Here is a 20,327-nt window from a genome sequence, read left to right on the forward strand (position 1 = left end):
AATGGGTGCTCCTTTTTTTAGTTTAGTTTTTTTTTCTTTTTCTTTTTTAGGTTAGTTTTTCTTCTCTTCATCTTTTTATTTTGCTTTGCCCGTACAAGACGTCAAGAGGCTTTTTTTTTGCAAACAAACACCGAATTAAAGCTGTGCGGACCCTGGCAAGCGCCAGACGTTACTGAAGTAACGTCTTCTGCATAGCTACGGGAATAATAAATCGTTTTAATACTCAATAAAATAGTCCTCATGCCTAGGTTCATGATGGAATCGAGGTAGTTTTCACTGCAGGGTTCTAAGCAAAGGGGGGTAAAGGGGGGGGCGCAGCGCCCCCATAGGGCCCCTACTCCGTTTGCGCGCGCCCTGTGAAAAAGTGCCGCCCCCTATACTACTCATTTTTCGATTTTTGTGTTTCTTCACGCCATTCAACGAAAATACAGTCGATAGTCACTACTAGAGGGTTCATAAAGGCACATTTGTGAGGGGTGAAGTCAGGGCATGGCAAGACAATTTTGGACAATGGAAAAAAATGGGTCATGGGGTAACTTTTTCCCATGCCCGCCCACCTCCTACTATTATTTGTATTATTATTATTATTATCAAGAGTTCATAACCCCCAAGAGTGTGCAGCTCCTGATCAGTCTCTGTATATAGTTACATACATTTATACGTATGGAAGCCCGCTCGGCGGAATTCCTTCATTGCGTCATTTTTGGTGCAGTGCGATGAGTCACGCCGATGAATTCTTCTAAAATTTACAGTCAAACCAGGATGCTTCCCCAGGGTAAACTGCCTAAACTGCGATTCTAGTCTGAGCCTCAAGAAGCAAAAGTGAAACAAAGCACACGATCCTTGTAAAGACAAAACTATTTATTTTTTCGATGCAATGGTGACTCTTCATCGCCTTCTTCTTTCACCAGTGCAGTCAGTCTCTTCAACTTCAAGACAAATTTCTTCCCCAGGCCATCGGCATATAATTCCGGTGCTTTCCTCGAAGATGATTTCACTGAATGGTTGAGGAACTTGAGAGAATACGTCGAAGGAGCATTTTTCGGCTGAGTTGCACAGCTATCAGAATGATTGTCCTCGACGGCAATGATTAAGATTGTGGCAGCGTACGGCTCCTGCTTCTTGTCGGCGAGCATCGATGCCAGCGGAGCATAGAGTGCTGTCGCAGCTTTGCCATACCCTCCAGTGCAGGACAAGACAACTGGTGAGAAGGAGGCGTGCTCGACGTTGGTGATCCGTTCCTCGTAGCGGCGACGCTTCTCCTGCTCATGTCGCTTGTACACAGCGGGCAAGGCAAACTTGGCGTTGGTGGGGGCGTGGGGGTTGAAAACCCGGACATCAAAGTACGAACGCTCGTACCGACCTCCCCAGACTCCACTGGCACTGATGTCTAGGCGGGCGTTGTCTTCAGTTGAAGCCGACCGTAGCGTCATCCTCTCACCTGTCAGCGGCTCTAGCAGCGGCTCCACCACAACTTGGTGCGCAACTTCCTTCATGATGGATGCTGTGAGGTCGCGCCCTTCGATAGCATGAAGCCAAACATCTTCAGTGGTTTGCATGTCAGACACGACGAGGCACCCTTCTCCGCCGCCAGCTCCCTGGACCGCGTTAAGTCCGAAGCGATGCTCTCTTCCACAGCGACTAGGGTCTCCTTCTCCCTTACGGAGTGGATCCTGCGCACCTTCGCCTTCTCTGCCTTCATGGTGTGGTGAACATCACCTAGGTTCGTGTTTTGCACGATGATCCGCTCCACCAATGGCTGCGTGATGGTCCTGGAGTCATCCACCTGGCTGGCGAGATCGCACGGGTTGATTAGACCCATGCCCCCTAGGCGACAAGGCAGAGCGAGGAGAGTGCGGGTGGTCTGATCAGGAGTGGGGTGTCCTGTGAGCGCCGGGATAAACTCGCCGTGGATAATCTCCTCCAGTGGCTGGAAATTCTCCGTCTCTTCTGGCATGGTGCGAGCGAGGAATGTCCACTTGCCCTTCAGCCCTTGCGTGAACGCCGTGTACGCTGCTTGTGGTTGCGATTGGGCGTACCTGGTGAGAACTTGCAGTTCCTTCACCCATTCCGTGACCTTCGCTGCAACAAACTGCTTGCAGAAAGCAGCAGTGCCCAGTCCCGCACCCAGGTGACGGCAACCATCTTGCATGATCGCGATGTTAGTCCCATGGAACACTTCCTCCGTGGTTTTGGCAAACTGTGGTTTCACCAGGAGAGTGGACTTGGAACCATTGATGAAGTATCCGTACTTGTGGCCCTCCTCCTCGAGCGTGTTCCACCATACACGCAGCGCACGCATACGGCCTGCTGCTGTGAAATCATCCGCAAACCAGATGTGCTGTGCCGCTGAGCTGCTCGCCACCTTCTGCATGAGTGGGAGGAGCCCAATGACATACATGGGCATTGCCATCGGGTCTCCCTGGGTGGTGCCCTCCTCAGAAAGAAGACACTCCCCATCGACGAACAGCCGTGCGGGATGCCGGTAGGTGTTGGTGACGGCACCCGCGATGGCCGGACAGAGGTGACGGATGTTGTGCAAGCACATACTGCGGTTCAGCCTGTTGAACGCATTGCTCGCGTCTGCTAGGAGGACTGCTTCGGTCTCTTCCTCATTCCATAGGTGCCGCATTGCGTGGATTGCTGCTTCCACACCACATTCTTGGCCGCCACACAGCTGAAGCGACCCGACCGCCTGTTGGATCTGCTCTCCGATTATGGTGAGGATGGCTTTGCCTACTATCCTTCTGAGGACTTCACATATGCCGATTGGGCGCACCCCGGGCTTCTTATCCAGAGGCACCAAGCGACATGCCGTGAATGACTTGAGGGAAATTGGGTTGATGATTCCGGTGGCGATGCGCTTGGCGCAGGCGGCGATGCTATCACATAGCTGGTCGGAGGACGCTCGGAATGAGGTGCACAAGCGTTTCCAGCTGGTAGAGTCCATGCCGGATGGGCCTGCTGCTCCATTTGTCCTTAGCACCGATTGCCGAATGATGTCTCTGTTCAGAGCTTCGAACAGCACCGGGTGCGGCAGTTCAGGGCAGGGGCCGATGATGAGGGCGTCTGCATGCATGGGTTCCGCCGGCGGGTGCTTCTCTTTCAGCGTTTGCCTCACGGTTTTACCATCAGCGGAGGAGTCCAGATTTAGCAGCCCACCCGAGGGCGTTGCTGTCAGGGACTGGAGAGCTGCGCCCAGTTTACCATTTGTGATGAGGGTAGCGAATCGTCGCGCGTCATCTGGACTTTGGGCCCGTTTCCCGCCACGTTCCTTGGTTAGTTGGCGCTGGATGGTACGTGCTTCCCGTACGAGTTCATCGATGTTTCCCTCGTTCCATAGCTGCATTCGTCGGTTCAGACATTCCACATGCACCTTACGTGTCAAGCAGTTGACCGGTTGTTGCAGTAGAAGACTGTGGCAGACCATAAGTGCCTTCAAGGCTATGCCTTCTCCCGCCGCGTTTGTTCCAAACGTGTTGAGGTAGCGAGCGCTCAAGTCCACCACTGACCTGCCATGTGCACCCGATGGGCTGGCGAACAGGTTAGGCCGGCAGTGTACGATTTCCTCGTACGCTGCAGCTATGACCTGTCCTGTGTCCTCGGGGCTCAGCTCACCGAGTCTGAGTCGTTGGTCAGCTGGCGGGATTTGCAGTGTTGCAGCCCCCTGCCCACTAGCTGTACCGTGCGCGTTTGTGAGTTCCGGTTCGCTGTTGCTATTGGGCTGCGAGGAGCTCAGGCTCGCTAGGAGGGCGACCTCTTGTGCCGTTGGTTGTCGGTCTTGCCGTGGAGCATTGGCTTCATGTGGCAGTGCATCTTCTCCACAGGAGCCGGTCTCCGAGGGTGTTGGTGTCGAGGCATCGAGAAGGTCCCATGCTACCTTTTGCGAATTGGAAATCGGGTCGGCGAGGTGGCGTTGTTCCAGGGTGTCCCACGCCAGCTGCTGCGAGGCCGACACGTGGGTAGTGCCATCTAGTCCTTGGCCCTGACCGTCGACGCAGAGCTCGACAACGTGGAGCTGTTCCAGTACGTCCCACGCCAACTGCTGCGAGTCCAACACCTGCTTGGTGCTATCTAATCCTTGGCCCTGACCGTCGGTGTGGAGCTCGTCCAGAGGCGGAGTGTCCCGAGCCGACTATTGCGACACGTGGGCTTCGCCCTAGGTTGTCGGTCTCCGCGTGGGGGACGCGGCGGCTGAAATGTATCGTATGGTTCGAAAGCCTACGGGACTGGCCTTCGCCGCGACGGTTTGCGAATTTCGGCATCTTGCCCTGTTTCCGGGCCCGCAATCCTCGCATATCTTGCCAGCTTCTCGGCAACAGCAGCCTTTTCCGCACTTGGAATTGCCAGTGCACTGGCAACACTGGCCGTCGGGGACGCCAGTCGCGGAGTTGCCCTTTGCGGGCATCACTGTTGAGAGAGCTACCAAGTCTACTTGTGCAAAGTTCACGAAACTCGGGGGAAAGCAGGAGCACAAAATTCAAACTCTACGTCACGGGACCTAAAGTCAGCTCGAAATCGCAAAGAACCCAAATTTACCTCGGATGACAAGCTGCGCATGACGTAATGTAGGAATTTCGCCTAGCGCTGGGTCTATGCCTGTTGCACACTCTTGGCCGTTATGAACTCTTGTTATTATTTGTTTTACAACGGAAGCTCAACAGTGCAGCTGCACAAATATGAAGAGGCCGATACTATATTGACCTGGCTAGAACCCTGCACTGCGATAAGAGAATGAAGAGAATGTGCACAATGTATTAAATACTCGTTTTTTATTTATCTTTCACCGACAGATGCCTTAGCCCCATGGGTGATCTCACTCATGGTCTACATGCAAACATATTATTATCCGCGTGTTATCTCTCATACACGGGAAGGTACTAGTTGCACCATATGCACACATGCATTCCAGGATCCGACTTGGAGCTGGCAGTGTTTTCTCCATTTTCCATGCCTGGACAGATTTCTTGAAGCGCTGATCAGGGTCTCTGTCCACTCGGGGATTGCCAATCGGATGTGAGTGGGAGATTCAGGTGCAACAAAACGTGGTGCCATCGTTCGACACTCCGTCTACTTGTTACGCTGGCCCTGAATCTCTTAGTAGTAGCAGTAGTAGTAGTTTCTATCCCCTTTAGCGCGAGCGTCGTACTAGTACGACGCACATAACATTAGTTGCATGCCCCACGACCGTCGTACTAGTACGACGCTGTAGAGCGAAGCTGCCTATCGTGATCGTGGGGTCCGTATCGAGTCCCAGTGGCTCTGTCGTGGACCGCTGGCTGTTCGCGGGCTGCTGGGGGCTGCCTGGAACCGGCACGTGATTCGAGGCGGGAAAAATCGAACGAAAGGAGACGCACGGGGAATAGTTTCAGGCGAGAACATTTTGGTTGAAAATGCTGCGCCGCGCGAGAGGAAGAACTGTGGACGAAGCGCTCCACGAGCTGTTTCTGAGTTCAGACAGCGATGTGGAGCCGTCAGTGAGTAGCGACAGCGACGAGGAGGGTCTATGGACGCCAGCAAGGGCCAGAGTTCAGAACGAAACTGCGCCTGATGTGAGTGGCGGAGCAAGCGCCAGTGTCGATGAGTACGTCGCGGAGCACGCGGACATCGATGTTGCGAATGAAGCGCAGCCGGCGGACGTCCGTGACAACAGTAGCAGCAGTAGTACTAGTGGCACGGAGAGCGACGATGATGAACAGGCGTCCGAGAGGTCGCATGTCCACATCCAGGAGCAGCTTGCCGCAGGAGACGATGGGAGCGAAGGTAATTATCTTTTCAATAGTATTTATTTGTTCGTGTGAATTTGAGTACGCTGTGTTTGCACTTTGAGCTGAGTAAAACTATTATACGTGGGTTTGTACCTTTGTTGAAAGTAGTCTTACTGTAATATTCCTGGCCATCGTTCAAGATCTGTTTGGCGTTATGCATATCGTAACTAGAGAATTTTCAAACAAAATGTTGCCTAAATTCCAGAGTATTTGAGACGTACATCAGCCTTCCTACACTGTAGGGCATCATGTGGCCTGATATTTCCTACATTATTCGTGTTGTGATGTATTAGGGCAATGGAAGATGGAAGAAAACCAGCCCTTGCAAGACTCGTTCACTGCTTTTGGATTTTGCATGCAACCACCGACACAGTAGACAGAGCACATTTTACATTTTGAGTTTGACCATTACTGGTCGAAATTGTCTTACCGGTTTCGCTGTCTAAGCAGCTCATCAGAGTAAAGTGAAGTAAAATGTAAAAACACAACAGAATTTATGCGGGTGAGAGTGGCACAAAATATACATAGATACAAGTAGGCCGCCAAAATGCTAGGGGCCCCAAGAGCGTTGGGAGTTCCTAATTTGGAAGTGTTGTATGCTGTAATTCTGTTATGAAATATATGTAGTAAAGTGGGCTAGAATTCCAATATGGGTGAATGCCTATATGGAACATGCTTTGTAATTGTACGTGAAAAAAGCATGCAAGCTTTGTAATTGTACGTGAAAAAAGCATGCAAGCCCAGTGTGTACATTATATCTGTATGGTAATGTGCCACTCTCACCCGCATAAATTCTGTTGTGTTTTTACATTTTACTTCACTTTACTCTGATGAGCTGCTTAGACAGCGAAACCGGTAAGACAATTTCGACCAGTAATGGTCAAACTCAAAATGTAAAATGTGCTCTGTCTACTGTGTCGGTGGTTGCATGCAAAATCCAAAAAAAGGCCCTGTACCTACCACACCAGTTGTCCCTGCTGCTGCTACCGCTGCTACTGCCACACCTGCTACTCCTGCCACTCCTGCCACTGCTCGTGGCCTAGTCGTGTCCTCCAGGCTTGGTGGGCGCAAGGGTCACTACCCCGCACCCGTACCTGCCTCTTGCGGCAAGCCTGAGGGCAAGTCGCAGCGCCGGTGTGTCGTATGCTCACACAATGGGGTTAGAAAAATGGTCACAATCTGCTGCCTGGACTGCGTGGACATGCCTGGCCTATGTGCCACTCCATGTTTCAGAATTTATCACACATGCGAGAAGTTTTAATTTTTCATTTATTTCTGTCAAAATCTTGAGATTTCGGGTTTTTTCAATTGCTCCCTTTCCGTGTACATATCCCTCTAAATCCTGTAAATATCATTGTTTTCATCTTTTCTGAACCTCATAGTCCTGTGTGATCAGGACAGAAGTCAATAAACTGAATTTTCAAAAATCTCAATTTTGCCCAATTTTGACTGCGTGGGGCAGTGTCAAATGCATGCGCGCTAATGAGGCTATTACCGGTATCTTACTAGGGGAGTTCCAACACACTACTTCATTTTTACTGGGAACCCTAGTTGGTCTCTTGCGCCGGGAATGCACACACACATACACACATACACACACACACAGTTATACACACATACACACCTGTCCTGTCCTGTCGAGCCACTGCCACAAGGGCGAAGTGGGCCCACATACACACATACCGGTATGTACATACACACACACACACACACACACACACACACACACACACACACACACATACACACACACACACACACACAATGTTAATTAAGCCATGGCATTCTCTCAGCGACCCACAAGCAACTCACTCATTCCCACTCAGCACACAAGCAACACCTTAGCGACACTAAAACCAATGAAGCAAATGTTACAGAGGAACTGCAGTAAAAATCCTATAATTAATAAATAATAAATATATAAAATCACTTTACTATGCAGAGACACGAAAAAAAGACAATAAAGTTTTAAAAGATCCAAGGTTCACATGAGACTCGGGCAAAAGCCGAATTTCGGAGACAGGATAACCAAGGCAAAAATACTAGCATGAGTAGAAGAACCCAACACTACAGCCGCATGGTAAAACATACACACTGAATTGGTGAGTTAGGCACAGAACTTGAAGAGGCTGATATACGCCGGCTGCCGGCGGCTGGCGAGCGGAAATGAAAATAAGTTAGACTGGTCGGCCAGGAATGCCAAGAGGGCGCACCGCCAGCCGGGTACGGAGATTCCAAACGAGAAAAAAAATATGTATATATACAGTGTGCGACAGACAGGCAGCATAAACCGGGACCAAGGTCAACGGCGCATGGAAAGACAAACAGATCCCAGATTGGTTTGGTCCGCAAACTGAGTGACAAGGCCAGATGAAAATGTATTTAGCTCGATCAGCTTGAAAACACCGAGAAAATTCTGCCTCAGCCAACGCACTACGGAAGGAACGCAGCTGTAGCAAATTAATACTCAAATCAGCGCACGAAAGCGACGGCCAAGAAAAACAAAGCCGTTATCAAACTGCATTAGCGGAGACGGTAACGCCTCGGTCGGTTTTCGGTGCAAGGAAACGATCAGTCATTTCTCAATTATAGATAATCGCCTGACTTCATGGTGGGGTGCGGTGTCTGGTTTCCAGATAGGTCTGCAAGTCTGAATATGGTGTATACATGTAGTATAGACCGGTATACGTCAGGGTGTCCATGACAACAGTGAGTGTGTGTGGGGGGGGGGGGAGCACCGAAACCAGCAAAAAAACTATGGAACAAACCCTAGGAGAGAAATCAACAGCAGAGCGGCCACTAGATTCACAAATTAGTCTAGACTCAAATGAAAATCAGTATACGCAATAAGCTCAGAAAGCATCTCTCTGTTGGGGTGGGTGGGGTAGGGCATTACAATGAGGTGAAAGTTTCCAACTCACCATCACAATACAAGTGTAGTAGCACGTTATAATCAGTGTGTGTGTGTGTGTGTGTGTGTGTGTGTGTGTGTTGGGGGGGGGGGCACTCAACACTAGCTGCAGTAGCTGCCGTTTACAGCTATACTCAATACGGTCATGCCACACAAGGTCGTGCAACACGAACGAGCGCACACGCATAACCTTCTGTGCACACACACACATGCAAGCACGCACGCACACACACTGACACACACACACACACACACACACAGGCACACGCCACACACACACACATACACACACACACACACACACACACACACACACACACATGCAAGCAAATCCATTTGGATACGTAAAGGACGTATGTTCATGTATGTGCACACCCCTAGTCCATCCACTACATCCACCTACCTCCTCAGCTCAACACGCAGGCGAGTATAGAGAGCATGCTTTTTCTTTTCCACTAATTTATACTTCAGATCATTCAAGCCGTCCGAACGCATTCTTGCCCCACTGGTTTTCAGCAACTTGAAACGTTGCGGATTAGGTTTAGACGACTGGAAGTGGTCGCGCTTTACTGTGGCAAAGCGACCGTCAGGAGAGGGCGGACGGGTAAACTTGTATCCGGCTGCTTTCCAACGTGTCAGGATGTCATCGTCTTCGCCGCCCCAGCCCCAGAAGCGATTTGCAAATCCGTTCATCTTCTCTACCTGGCCGGGTGACTGTTTGCTAACGCCACCAGTAAATGCAGCATACGGCAAGCCCCATCTCCATTTGTCTGTCCTCGCTGCCATGTGCTGTGGCTGTGGTCCACAACGATAGCTCAGCATCGGATCCACAGGTATGTTGTCAACGTCGTGAAATGATAAACATGTGTAGTTGCGCTCGGCCATAGCTTCGCGATATCCGACGTTGAATAACATTGCCCGGTTGAACGGCAGCTTGTCAACTTGATCAACAACGTAGATTGTGTGCGCCAACTTCTGTCTCTGCAGGTACGGGTGAATGTGCTGGAGAAAGATCAGCAAGTGCGCTTCGCGGTTACGAAATGGGATGACAATGGCCAGCGAATGCTCCACAGTACAACCATGCGGCTGCCACCAGCCGCCTTCCTTGATGTCGGTCACCTTGAGACGGGTTATCAGTGCATGTTCGTCAGGTACTGTGTTCAGGTCCGGCGTGAGTTGCATGTCGGGCACTCTCTCCACAGCGCAGCAACAGCTATTCTCACCACAAGCATCGTCAACGCATACTGTGGACACATTCGTGGATGCCGAGGTCAACCGGCCTGCTTTATGAACTGACCCAAAGGCAGCTTTCATCCTGGCTCGCATATGCTTCTTCTCGCATCGAGTGCCACACACCACTGAAAAGTCTAGCATACGATCAGAGAGCACAACGTCCACTGCAAGGAAGATCACGGTCAGCAACAGTACAAAGATGCAAAGATGCTTTGTTGTGAGCTGTTGTGGAGCCACACTGCCCTGCATCCTGGTGCAGGCCCCAACGACTTCCGGGCGCTTGGTCCGTCACGTCGTCAACAATCGATCTGCTTGTAGCATCACATGTTTCATTGATCACACTCCAGCAATAATAAAGTCACCAATGATCAGCGACAGGTCGGCAACGAGTCCGAAATTCAGTTGTGGTGCAGGCTAATAATACCACCGATCGAGGCGATACGACCGGACTGACAAGCTTGACAGAATAATTCTTGAGGCCGCCGTCCAGCTAAAGCAACACAAACTCGGAGATCCAAAGAGAGTCGCTACTTTTAGTTCAATCGTGTTCGCAATTCCTAAAGCACAGCTAACTGTAGTACCAGAGAGCTACGTGTGTACTATTATTGAATTAATTTAAAAGAAGCTTGTGACAGATATCCAATGTCTTGAACGCTTCTGCAGCGTGAAGTTCTGTACCAGTAAGAGGAGGGATGAGCATTGTAATGCGAAGGAGGCCTCAACATGCAACAGCTGATAAACCTTCCGAAAAATTTAATTTGCAAGCAATGACTTCGTTCCAAAAATTTAAATTGACAGTACAGATTATAGATACACATTTTGAAAGGCGACAACTGAGAAAAAGGTACGGTACTCGGTAGGACGTCAACAATTTCAGCTGTGCACGTGGACCGACAACTGAGAAAAAGGTACGGTGCTCGGTAGGACGTCAACAAATTGCTGTGAGCTAGCTGTGCACGTGAACCGACAACTGAGAAAAAGGTACGGTACTCGGTAGGACGTCAACAATTTCAGCTGTGCACGTGGACCGACAACTGAGAAAAAGGTACGGTACTCGGTAGGACGTCAACAAATTGCTGTGAGCTGTGCACGTGAACCGACAACTGAGAAAAAGGTACGGTACTCGGTAGGACGTCAACAATTTCAGCTGTGCACGTGGACCGCACAGAGTGGAGTATACTATCAAGAGTACATGAAAAGGTTTTCATGTACTCTTGATACTATTAAGCTCAGCTTTGCCCTCATCCGTGCGGCTGTTGCCAGTCTGCGAGGCCATCGGCACCGCGTGCCCTCAGATGCAAATGACTCTGCCCGATTTGCGGTTGCCATGAGCAGCATCGGTTAAAGCTCCCTCCCGAGGCTCCGTACTAGACTGTTTTCACAGCCATTTTTGCTCTCACTTCTCAGCCTTTTTTTGCTCTCTCGACTGTTTTCACAGCCATTAATTTTTTGCTCTCTCGACTGTCTTCACAGCCATTTTTTGCTCGTTTTTCTTCCGGTGCTGTTGAGGTTGCACTCGTAATTGTGTTTATTTTGCCCGTATAAGAGGCTTGGCAGTTGAAAAAAAAATAATTAATAGGTAGTGAAGGGTCTACTCGATTTGCATGATGTGTGTGTACCAGCAGGCCGGCGGCTAGGCCTGGTTACAACGAGTACGAGCGTTCGGACTACTCCCTATTTGCAACCTACAAGTACAAGTGCAAAGTGTGAGGTGCATGCTAGCAAGTGTAGGATTACCCAAGTACTCGTACGAGGGTGTTACCTCCCGAATATCATCCCGACTGCGTAGCAGGAGGGATGATATGAGGGTACGGTAACACCCGAGTACTCGGGTCAATATCCTACTTATCCCAGGTACATCTACGCATTTTGGGGATCGACGCAACTGCGTTCTGAATACAATTACCAAGGTACAGCTATACCAAAAACAAAATGCTGCCTTTCTTTTCAATCCAGTCAAGGTTTGAGAGCGATGGAGCTCGGGAGACAAGTTGCATTTTAGTAGTTGGACTAGAGAACTGACGAAGATTGCACTGTTATGATACATAGTCATTTGGTTCGAAGTAAGGGCCCTACTTCAAGTCACGGCGAGATGCCACGTCATTATGGAGGCTGGTGCTGACTTCCTTGTCATTGGATCGGCGTGGAACTTTCAACGGTTTGGGATCCTTGCTTAACACTGTCCGTGCAGGCAGTAACCACATTGTACATATCGTCGGACATTGGCACCAGTGAGTAAAGTGCATTTCGTTGTATCAAGACTCTTCGTTGTATCACTCTCGGACACTATGCAATCAGAAGAACGTTGATCTTGTTATATTATAGGCATACTGGATTTGTCGCAGCATCTACGTTTTAGATTGTTCTTGTGGTAATCGTACTGGATACAATGTCATGATAATCACTGCGGGTCGCATCTTGCATCCATATCCTATCTACATCACACATGGATTGCTGAGCTCTTCTTCTTTCACACTGTTGAATATTCTGTACAAGATTTTTCCTCTCACTTTCACGTCTTGTACTTTTCGAGTTGTTACGGTATCTCTCCTTGCAATTAGTAATTTTCACTCGGATGTTGATACTTTGTGTAGGTTTCGAGTTTACAAAGAGTGAATGAGAACAGATGCACTTCGAAGTCTCCTTTGCGTCGTAGTGTTGAGTTGAATAGTGATTGGAGTTCGTTGTTTGTTTGTGTGGAATCTGGTTTCGGACGTAGTCGCGGAGGTAAGTTCTCTCCGTTCACTTTTACTGTACCGACGGTGCACTCTGCATTGGCATGCTCCCACCCTCTCACGGTTCTGTGTAGTGCATTTTGTCCCTGGGTTCTGATCGAAAGGCTCCAGTGGCAAGATGCATTGCATCGAATCGAGAGGGGGTGGGGGCATGCCAATGCAGGGTGCACCGTAGTAGGTACGGTAAAAGTGAACCCAGTTAATAATGAATATCATCCCGCGCGGGATTGTATTGGCTATTATTTCCCGGTCAGCAAGGCTCCTGATTGGCTGAAACAGGCCTATAGTACAGTACCATGGTATAAAGGCCGATATCACCCCTGCAGCCCTGCTGCTCCATATCACCCCTGCTGCTCCATATCACCCCTGCTGCTCCATACCACCCCTGCTGCTCCATATCACCCCTGCTGCTCCATATCACCCCTGCTGCTCCATATCACACCTGCTGCTCCATATCACACCCGGCTGCTCCATATCACCCCTGCTGCTCCATATCACACCCGGCTGCTCCATATCACCCCTGCTGCTCCATATCACCCCTGCTGCTCCATATCACCCCTGCTGCTCCATATCACCCCTGCTGCTCCATATCACCCCTGCTGCTCCATATCACCCCTGCTGCTCCATATCACCCCTGCTGCTCCATATCACCCCTGCTGCTCCATATCACACCTGCTGCTCCATATCACACCCGGCTGCTCCATATCACCCCTGCTGCTCCATATCACACCCGGCTGCTCCATATCACCCCTGCTGCTCCATATCACCCCTGCTGCTCCATATCACCCCTGCTGCTCCATATCACCCCTGCTGCTCCATATCACACCCGGCTGCTCCATATCACCCCTGCTGCTCCATATCACCCCTGCTGCTCCATATCACCCCTGCTGCTCCATATCACCCCTGCTGCTCCATATCACACCCGGCTGCTCCATATCACCCCTGCTGCTCCATATCACACCCGGCTGCTCCATATCACCCCTGCTGCTCCATATCACCCCTGCTGCTCCATATCACCCCTGCTGCTCCATATCACCCCTGCTGCTCCATATCACACCCGGCTGCTCCATATCACCCCTGCTGCTCCATATCACCCCTGCTGCTCCATATCACCCCTGCTGCTCCATATCACCCCTGCTGCTCCATATCACCCCTGCTGCTCCATATCACCCCTGCTGCTCCATATCACCCCTGCTGCTCCATATCACCCCTGCTGCTCCATATCACCCCTGCTGCTCCATGTCACCCCTGCTGCTCCATATCACCCCTGCTGCTCCATATCACCCCTGCTGCTCCATATCACCCCTGCTGCTCCATATCACCCCTGCTGCTCCATATCACCCCTGCTGCTCCATATCACCCCTGCTGCTCCATATCACCCCTGCTGCTCCATGTCACACCCGTACACTACCCATTGGTACTCACACAAAATAGATCGACCTGGAAAAAAAAAAGTTCCTACGTTATTATTTTCTTAGTGCAATTAGGAGTATAATGGATGCAGACATGGCCAGACAACAACGAGTTCATGGAATTTTTAAGGATTTTTATGTTATTCAAAATCGATTTTCGTGTTCCGCTACAACGCTGAAGAAACGAGATATTTAGTGCAATACTACGACAAACATGGCGTGCACTAAATATCTCGTTTCTTCAGCGTTGTAGCGGAACACGAAAATCGATTTTGAATAACATAAAAATCCTTAAAAATTCCATGAACTCGTTATTATTTTCATACGTAATTCCGTAGAGCGAATTGGTACTCACATACTCGAATGCGTACTGTAGGCCTGTAGCTGAAACTGCATATTTTAGGATTTCACTGCCATCGCCAGCCCCCCCCCCCCCCCCCGCCATCCTCCGGCCAGCTGGCTTGGGATTGTGGGAGGGGTCCATGTGGAGGGGCTAGCGACAACAATGAATTCCTTTCATAATTAATTATGCAGTTCCATCTATAGTACGCATTATTATTATTATTATTATTATTATTTTTTGTTTTACATCGGAAGCTCAACAGTGCAGCTGCACAAATATGAAGAGGCCGATGGGACCAAAAAAAATATATAAAAAAAATAAATAAATAAACAATGTATAATATACATCAGTGTAAATGTTCATACATCAGTGTAAATATTCAAATGTTTAGCAAAAAAAAGGGATGAGTAGGCCTTGACGGATTATGCTAATATTTTCGTGAAATTATGCTTTTCGCATTGCTGAAAAAATCGCAGAATTATGCTATTTTAAAGTATTTTTATGCTAAAAGTTATCATATTATGCCGCATTATGCTCACATGTACATATGCTGCTGATGTATATGATGGTTCTGTGCAAAATACCAGGGGAATTGTTTTGTTGAGGGCGTTGTACTGTAGTAGCAAAAGTTCAATGGGGTCACCGCACCGTCCAGACGCGTCCGACCTAGCTACAACCGTCACTGATTGTAGTGGACTGGACATGTTATCAAGGGAGTCGTAAACCTACGACTTCCTGGTGCATCTACTTGTACTTGTACTTGTAGAACATGTACAACTGTATGGAATTTGATGCGAACAGGCGGATTATTCCAATTTATGCGATTCATATGCAATTTGCCTCGAATTATGCGATTATTCGATTTTGGTAGAAATTATGCGAAAAATTATGCTAGCATAATCCGTCAAGGCCTAGGGATGAGTGGTCAACATAAAGAGAAAAGAAGAAAAACGTATGCTGAATGAACCTGGGCAATATATACATGTAGCTGGTGAGAGACTAAACGTTGCCAACGTTATCAAACAAAATTGCACGATATCGTTCAAACCAAACTGGATCATTCAATAAGCGCTTCAAACCACGATCGAACTGAGAGGTAAACAAAGAGGATTTCAAGTCATTAGGTAGAGCATTAAAAAACAGAGCAGCACGAAGCACAAAGGATTTTTGACCGAGTGTTGTTCTGCATTTTAAATAAGGGATATCATGTGTGTCGCGATTACGCGTGCTCCGGGTAGATTGCGGGGCTGGGAATAACGATGTAAATACAGGCAAAGGGCGAAGAATATGATTAATGAAAATGAACTTCCCAGTTGACACCAGAAAATAGTAGTCCAGGGGCTTAACATCAAGGTTTTTCAGAAGACCAGAAATACTGTCCCGGCTCGAAGCCCCACAAGCCGCTCGGATAGCTCTATTGTACACGCTTACTAGACGATTGTGATCCTTCGCAGTAATGAGTGTGACGAAGGAACAGATGCAGTACAGAATGTCAGGAAGAACGACAGACAGGATGTACTGGCGGCGTGCAAGTTTGCTCAGTTGCCGGAAGGTGCGACGTAAGACACCCACCTTCTGGGATACTTTTCTAACAATTACATCGATATGCTTGGTCCATGACAGGCAGTTGTCAACTTGGATACCAAGGAGACGAGTTTCGGTCACAAAATTAAGTGGCTCACCTTGAAGGCTAATGACACTTGGGTGCGTCGTGGGGTTTCGGCCGGGGGAAATGATCATAACACCTGACTTTTTAACATTGATCATCATGTGGAGCTTTTGTAGCTCGTCACATAGTACATTCAAGCAGGGAATGACGGAGGCAATACACAGTTTGAGTGAGGGGGCACTTCGGTAGAGGGTCATATCATCTGCGAACATGGGAAGGGAACAGGTGAAGGAATCCGCTATGGTAGGGAGGTGGCTTATATAGACATTAAAGAGTACAGGACCCAGAACAGTACCTTGCGGGACTCCACGCGAAACTGGGAGGACTCTGGATGTAGCATGTGGCAGAGTGACTTTCTGCCGACGATCATACAGGTATGAGGCGAACCATGCTAGTGCTGTCCCTCCAATACCCTTGGCTTGCAGTGAAATGAGGAGGCACTGGTGGTTCACCCGATCGAATGCCTTACTTAGGTCTAAAAACACAATCATGGTAGAGTGTCCAGTATCCCGGCTCGCAGTCCACTGGCTTACAGCCTTGGTGACGAGTTGGGCAGTAGAGTGATGGCGGCGGAAGCCATACTGGTCTTTATGGTATGGGCACTTGTCGTCAAATAGCTGCTGGAGCTGTCTAAGAACGACTTTCTCCAGGGCTTTGGCAATGACACTACTAAGGGATATGGGTCGGTACTGGGACGGGTCTGATCTGTCACTGCGTTGGGACTTTAACACTGGGCAAATGTTCGCTTCTTTGAACGTGGACGGGAGTATACCAGAAGAAAAGGAGGCATTAAACAGGATTGCTAGAGATGGGGCAAGAATGTAAGCGGCAGACTTCACAAGACAGGGCAGTATATTGTCTGGACCCGGGGCTTTGCGGGGCTTCAGGTCTAGTAGAAGAAGTTCTACTTCCGCAATGGTGACAGATGCGAACGACTCCAAATCGGTGGAGGAGACCGGCCCGAGCGGTACGTTGTAGGAGGCATCGGGGTCGTGAACGATTGAATGGAAATATCTATTCAGCGTCTCTGCTTCGACTGAGGTTTTGGGTTTAGCGGGTTTACGTTTTGTTACGCCATTGATCGCCGACCAGAACTTCCGAGGAGATTGTTCATAGTCTTGACAGAGCTCCGAAAAATATTTGTTGCGGAGCTGGCGATACAGGTTGTTGGATCGGGTGCGCAGTTGCCTGAATTGGAGTGCAGTAACTGGATCTTGGAAAGCTGAGGCTTTTAATCGGCGGAAGGCACTTTTGCGTTGTCGTATCATGTGCAGTAGCTCCTCAGTCATGAAAGGGCATCTTACTTTAGAGGTAGGCCTCCCCGCTCTTCGTGAGACAATTGGCGCGAGTTCATCCAGTGCACAGTTGAACTTCTTCACCCACTCAGCGGCCATTTGGTGGGGGTTCGTGGATGAAAAAGAGTGTAGGGATACCGATTTCAGCAACTTGTGGAATTCCTGCATACAGAACGAACTATAGTCTCGACTGGGCTGCCTTGGCTTGTGGTCTGGCGTGTCAGGCTGCAGGGAAGTGATAGGCACGGAGGTTGTGATGATGCGATGGTCAGAGAATTCACAGTCAAAGACTGAGGCGGTTGTGGCGTCTTCCGAATTCGTGAGGATGCAGTCAATAGAGGTTTGGGTTTGCCGTGTAATGCGTGTAGGGGCGTTTACTAAGTTGGAGAGATTAAGGGGCAGGAGGATGGTGTGGTATAGGGCTTTATAGGTACTTGATTGCTTGTCCAGGAAGTTCACATTGAGGTCTCCCAACAAGTACAGCTCTTCGCAATCGGCGCAGTCTACAGCTGCAGCAAGACTGTCCCAGTAGTCAACGGACTGACCTGGCGGGCGATAGATGCAGCCGATCAATATCTCGGATCCTCTTTGTGGCGTACATCGTATGCAAAGAAGCTCTAGGGCATCATGTGAGTAACGTTCGTCCAGGGAAACTCTGAGGGTTTCTTTCACATAAAGGCACACACCGCCACCTTTCTTGCAGGGGCCGCATGCTGTGAGACACGAGCAGCTTGTCATGCATGGTCTATCTCTACGGTAAAGGATGGTTCCACGGATATGCACTTCCAGGTCAGAGACACTGTTATCTAGCCAGGTCTCGGATACGGCTAAAATATCCAGTTGCTGTTCTATCATTATGCTTTCAACTTCACACAGTTTGTGGCGTAGACTGCGTATATTGATGTGGCCAATGTTAAGTGTACTACTGTGCTGGGTCAGGTGGTGGGTGTGTGGGTGAAACGGAGCGGCGTGTGGATTAAGCTTCTTGCTGATCCGATTGGTGTGTTGAGCATGCGGGTTCAAGGGGAGTGGGTCGGTGGTGTGAGCCATTATTATGCTTTAATGGGTTTGGTGGCCCAGGCCTCTGTACCAAATCGCCACTCTCTTACAGTACGGCCAACTTCGTCAGGCCAGAACGATTCTTCCGCGACCTTCTTGGCGTCCGTGACCAAGACTGTAATACGAGCAGAGGCTGTTCTAAAGTGCACGGAGGTGTACACGACGCTTTGTACTACAGATACACCTTGTGCCTTGCAGTGTTCAGCTATTGAATCCGCATCGCAGTCCGGGTCAACATTTCCAATGTAGTACACCGTCACACGGGGTCGTCCTACGAGTCCAGGTGCACTCTTGGGTGTTTTCGGTGCTGTGTACCGCGATGTCTCCTCCCTACGGTGGTTTGGCTTTTGCGGACGTTTGTCGTGGCCAGGTGCATGCGGCCTTGGTGGCTGCCTTGCGGAGTCTGCGTACGAATTTTCTACAATGTGCTGTGCAGCTGGGCCTTGTGTTTGTACCGGTGCACGTGGTGATGTGTGTGACAGGTCTGGGGTAGCGTCGGTACTCATACTAAAGTGCATGGGTAGAGTACTACTTGTAGTAGTTCCGAGATGAGTTGTATCCCCAGGGTCAGCGTGGACGTGGGTCAAACGGGATTGGTGATCTTGTTCAGCATGCAGTTCACGTCGGAGCTTTTGCACGTCGTCCTTCAACGCCTGAATTTCCCTGTTGGAATTTCTCAGCTGTACATTCACATCTTTCATCGTCTTTAGCTCTGATTTCAATTCCCTTACTACCCCGGTAAGTTCGGAGAGTGCGGCGCAAAGGCTAGCTACATCAGGGTTAGCATGACTTACGGGAGCCGAGTCCTTGGATCCTCTCAGTAGGGCAATCAGCATTGGCCTGTTCGCCTTTCTGGGGAACTCCAGTCCCAGTCGCTGGATGAGCTCCTTGAGCTCGTCATCAGTAAGCACGGCGATGTCCGTATTGGGGTCGAGTTTCCCGGCCATTATAATTTATATCACTATTTACTGGTGTTCCAAGGGCCTAGTGCCCCGGGAAACCGAAAAAAGGAGTAAAGGTCAGGAGCTCGCAAGTTTGCATCCACCCAAGTACGAAAAATTATTACGCACACACTCATGGCCAAGGCCAATCAAGGAGGAGGTGAGGGCGATTATAGCCAGCCATGGCAAAGAAAGAAGAAAGAAAAACAAGTGCAAATCAGAACAACAACAATAAAAGAAGAGATTGGGCTGCAAATCAATTTGTATTATTAGGTTTAAACGTTTACGGGAAATGGTCCGAGAGATCACGAACAAAGGCAGAAATGTTTTCACATGATTGCATGTTTTGGGGAAGCGAGTCCCAGAGACAATAGCTAATGAAAACAGGCGAGCGACTCATTGAGTTATTTCTTGAAATAGGGAATCTTAGTTTATTACGACTTGACGAAGAGGAGTTAATCCAGTTAAGCGCATTTTGAATATGCATTGGGGCCTTCAGCAGTTTAATCTGATGGATACATCTACAGCAGAGTCTGTTAATTATTGTTTGTAAAGGACAGGTTTTGCATTGGGAATACAGAATTGTTAATGGGTTGTCAAGTGGGAAGCGAAATATCGCTCTCAAAATCCTGCGATGCATTAGTTCAAGCCGCGCAAGCATTCCTGCTCCAGCACTGCACCACACAATGCTACAGTATAAAATTATGGGTAAGATATAGGAGGCGTAGAAAGCCCGACGACAGACTAGTGGTAAATGGCTCATGTGGCTGTATAGAACACCAACAGCCGAACTTGTCCGGCGCTCGAGATACTCCAGATGTTGGGACCAACTCATGCCTGAGTCAAAGATGACTCCAAGGTGTTTATGGTGGCTAACAATTGGGATGGGCGTCCGGTCGTCAGGGAAGTGGAATAGGTACTGGTCGATGTGGGAAAGATCGGAACGCGGATGAGGTGGAAT

At 49.3% G+C, this 20,327-nt stretch overlaps 2 protein-coding genes across 2 annotated transcripts; one reads left to right on the plus strand and one right to left on the minus strand.

Annotated features, from left to right (window-relative positions):
* Nucleotides 1–5,184: 5,184 nt before the first annotated feature.
* On the plus strand, nucleotides 5,185–6,219 carry LOC135812771 (uncharacterized). Its single transcript, XM_065326007.1, has 2 exons — nucleotides 5,185–5,763; nucleotides 6,062–6,219. Exons 1-2 carry the CDS (start codon nucleotides 5,394–5,396, stop codon nucleotides 6,142–6,144), a joined length of 453 nt encoding a protein of 150 aa, XP_065182079.1. The 5' UTR covers nucleotides 5,185–5,393; the 3' UTR covers nucleotides 6,145–6,219.
* Nucleotides 6,220–9,078: 2,859 nt separating this feature from the next.
* LOC135813098 (beta-1,4-galactosyltransferase 1-like) lies at nucleotides 9,079–10,161 on the minus strand. The gene has a single exon (XM_065326315.1). The coding sequence runs from the start codon at nucleotides 10,159–10,161 to the stop codon at nucleotides 9,079–9,081; it is 1,083 nt and encodes a 360-aa protein (XP_065182387.1).
* Nucleotides 10,162–20,327: the final 10,166 nt, after the last annotated feature.

Source organism: Sycon ciliatum, chromosome 3 (genome assembly GCF_964019385.1).
Source record: "Sycon ciliatum chromosome 3, ocSycCili1.1, whole genome shotgun sequence".
Taxonomy (NCBI): domain Eukaryota; kingdom Metazoa; phylum Porifera; class Calcarea; order Leucosolenida; family Sycettidae; genus Sycon; species Sycon ciliatum.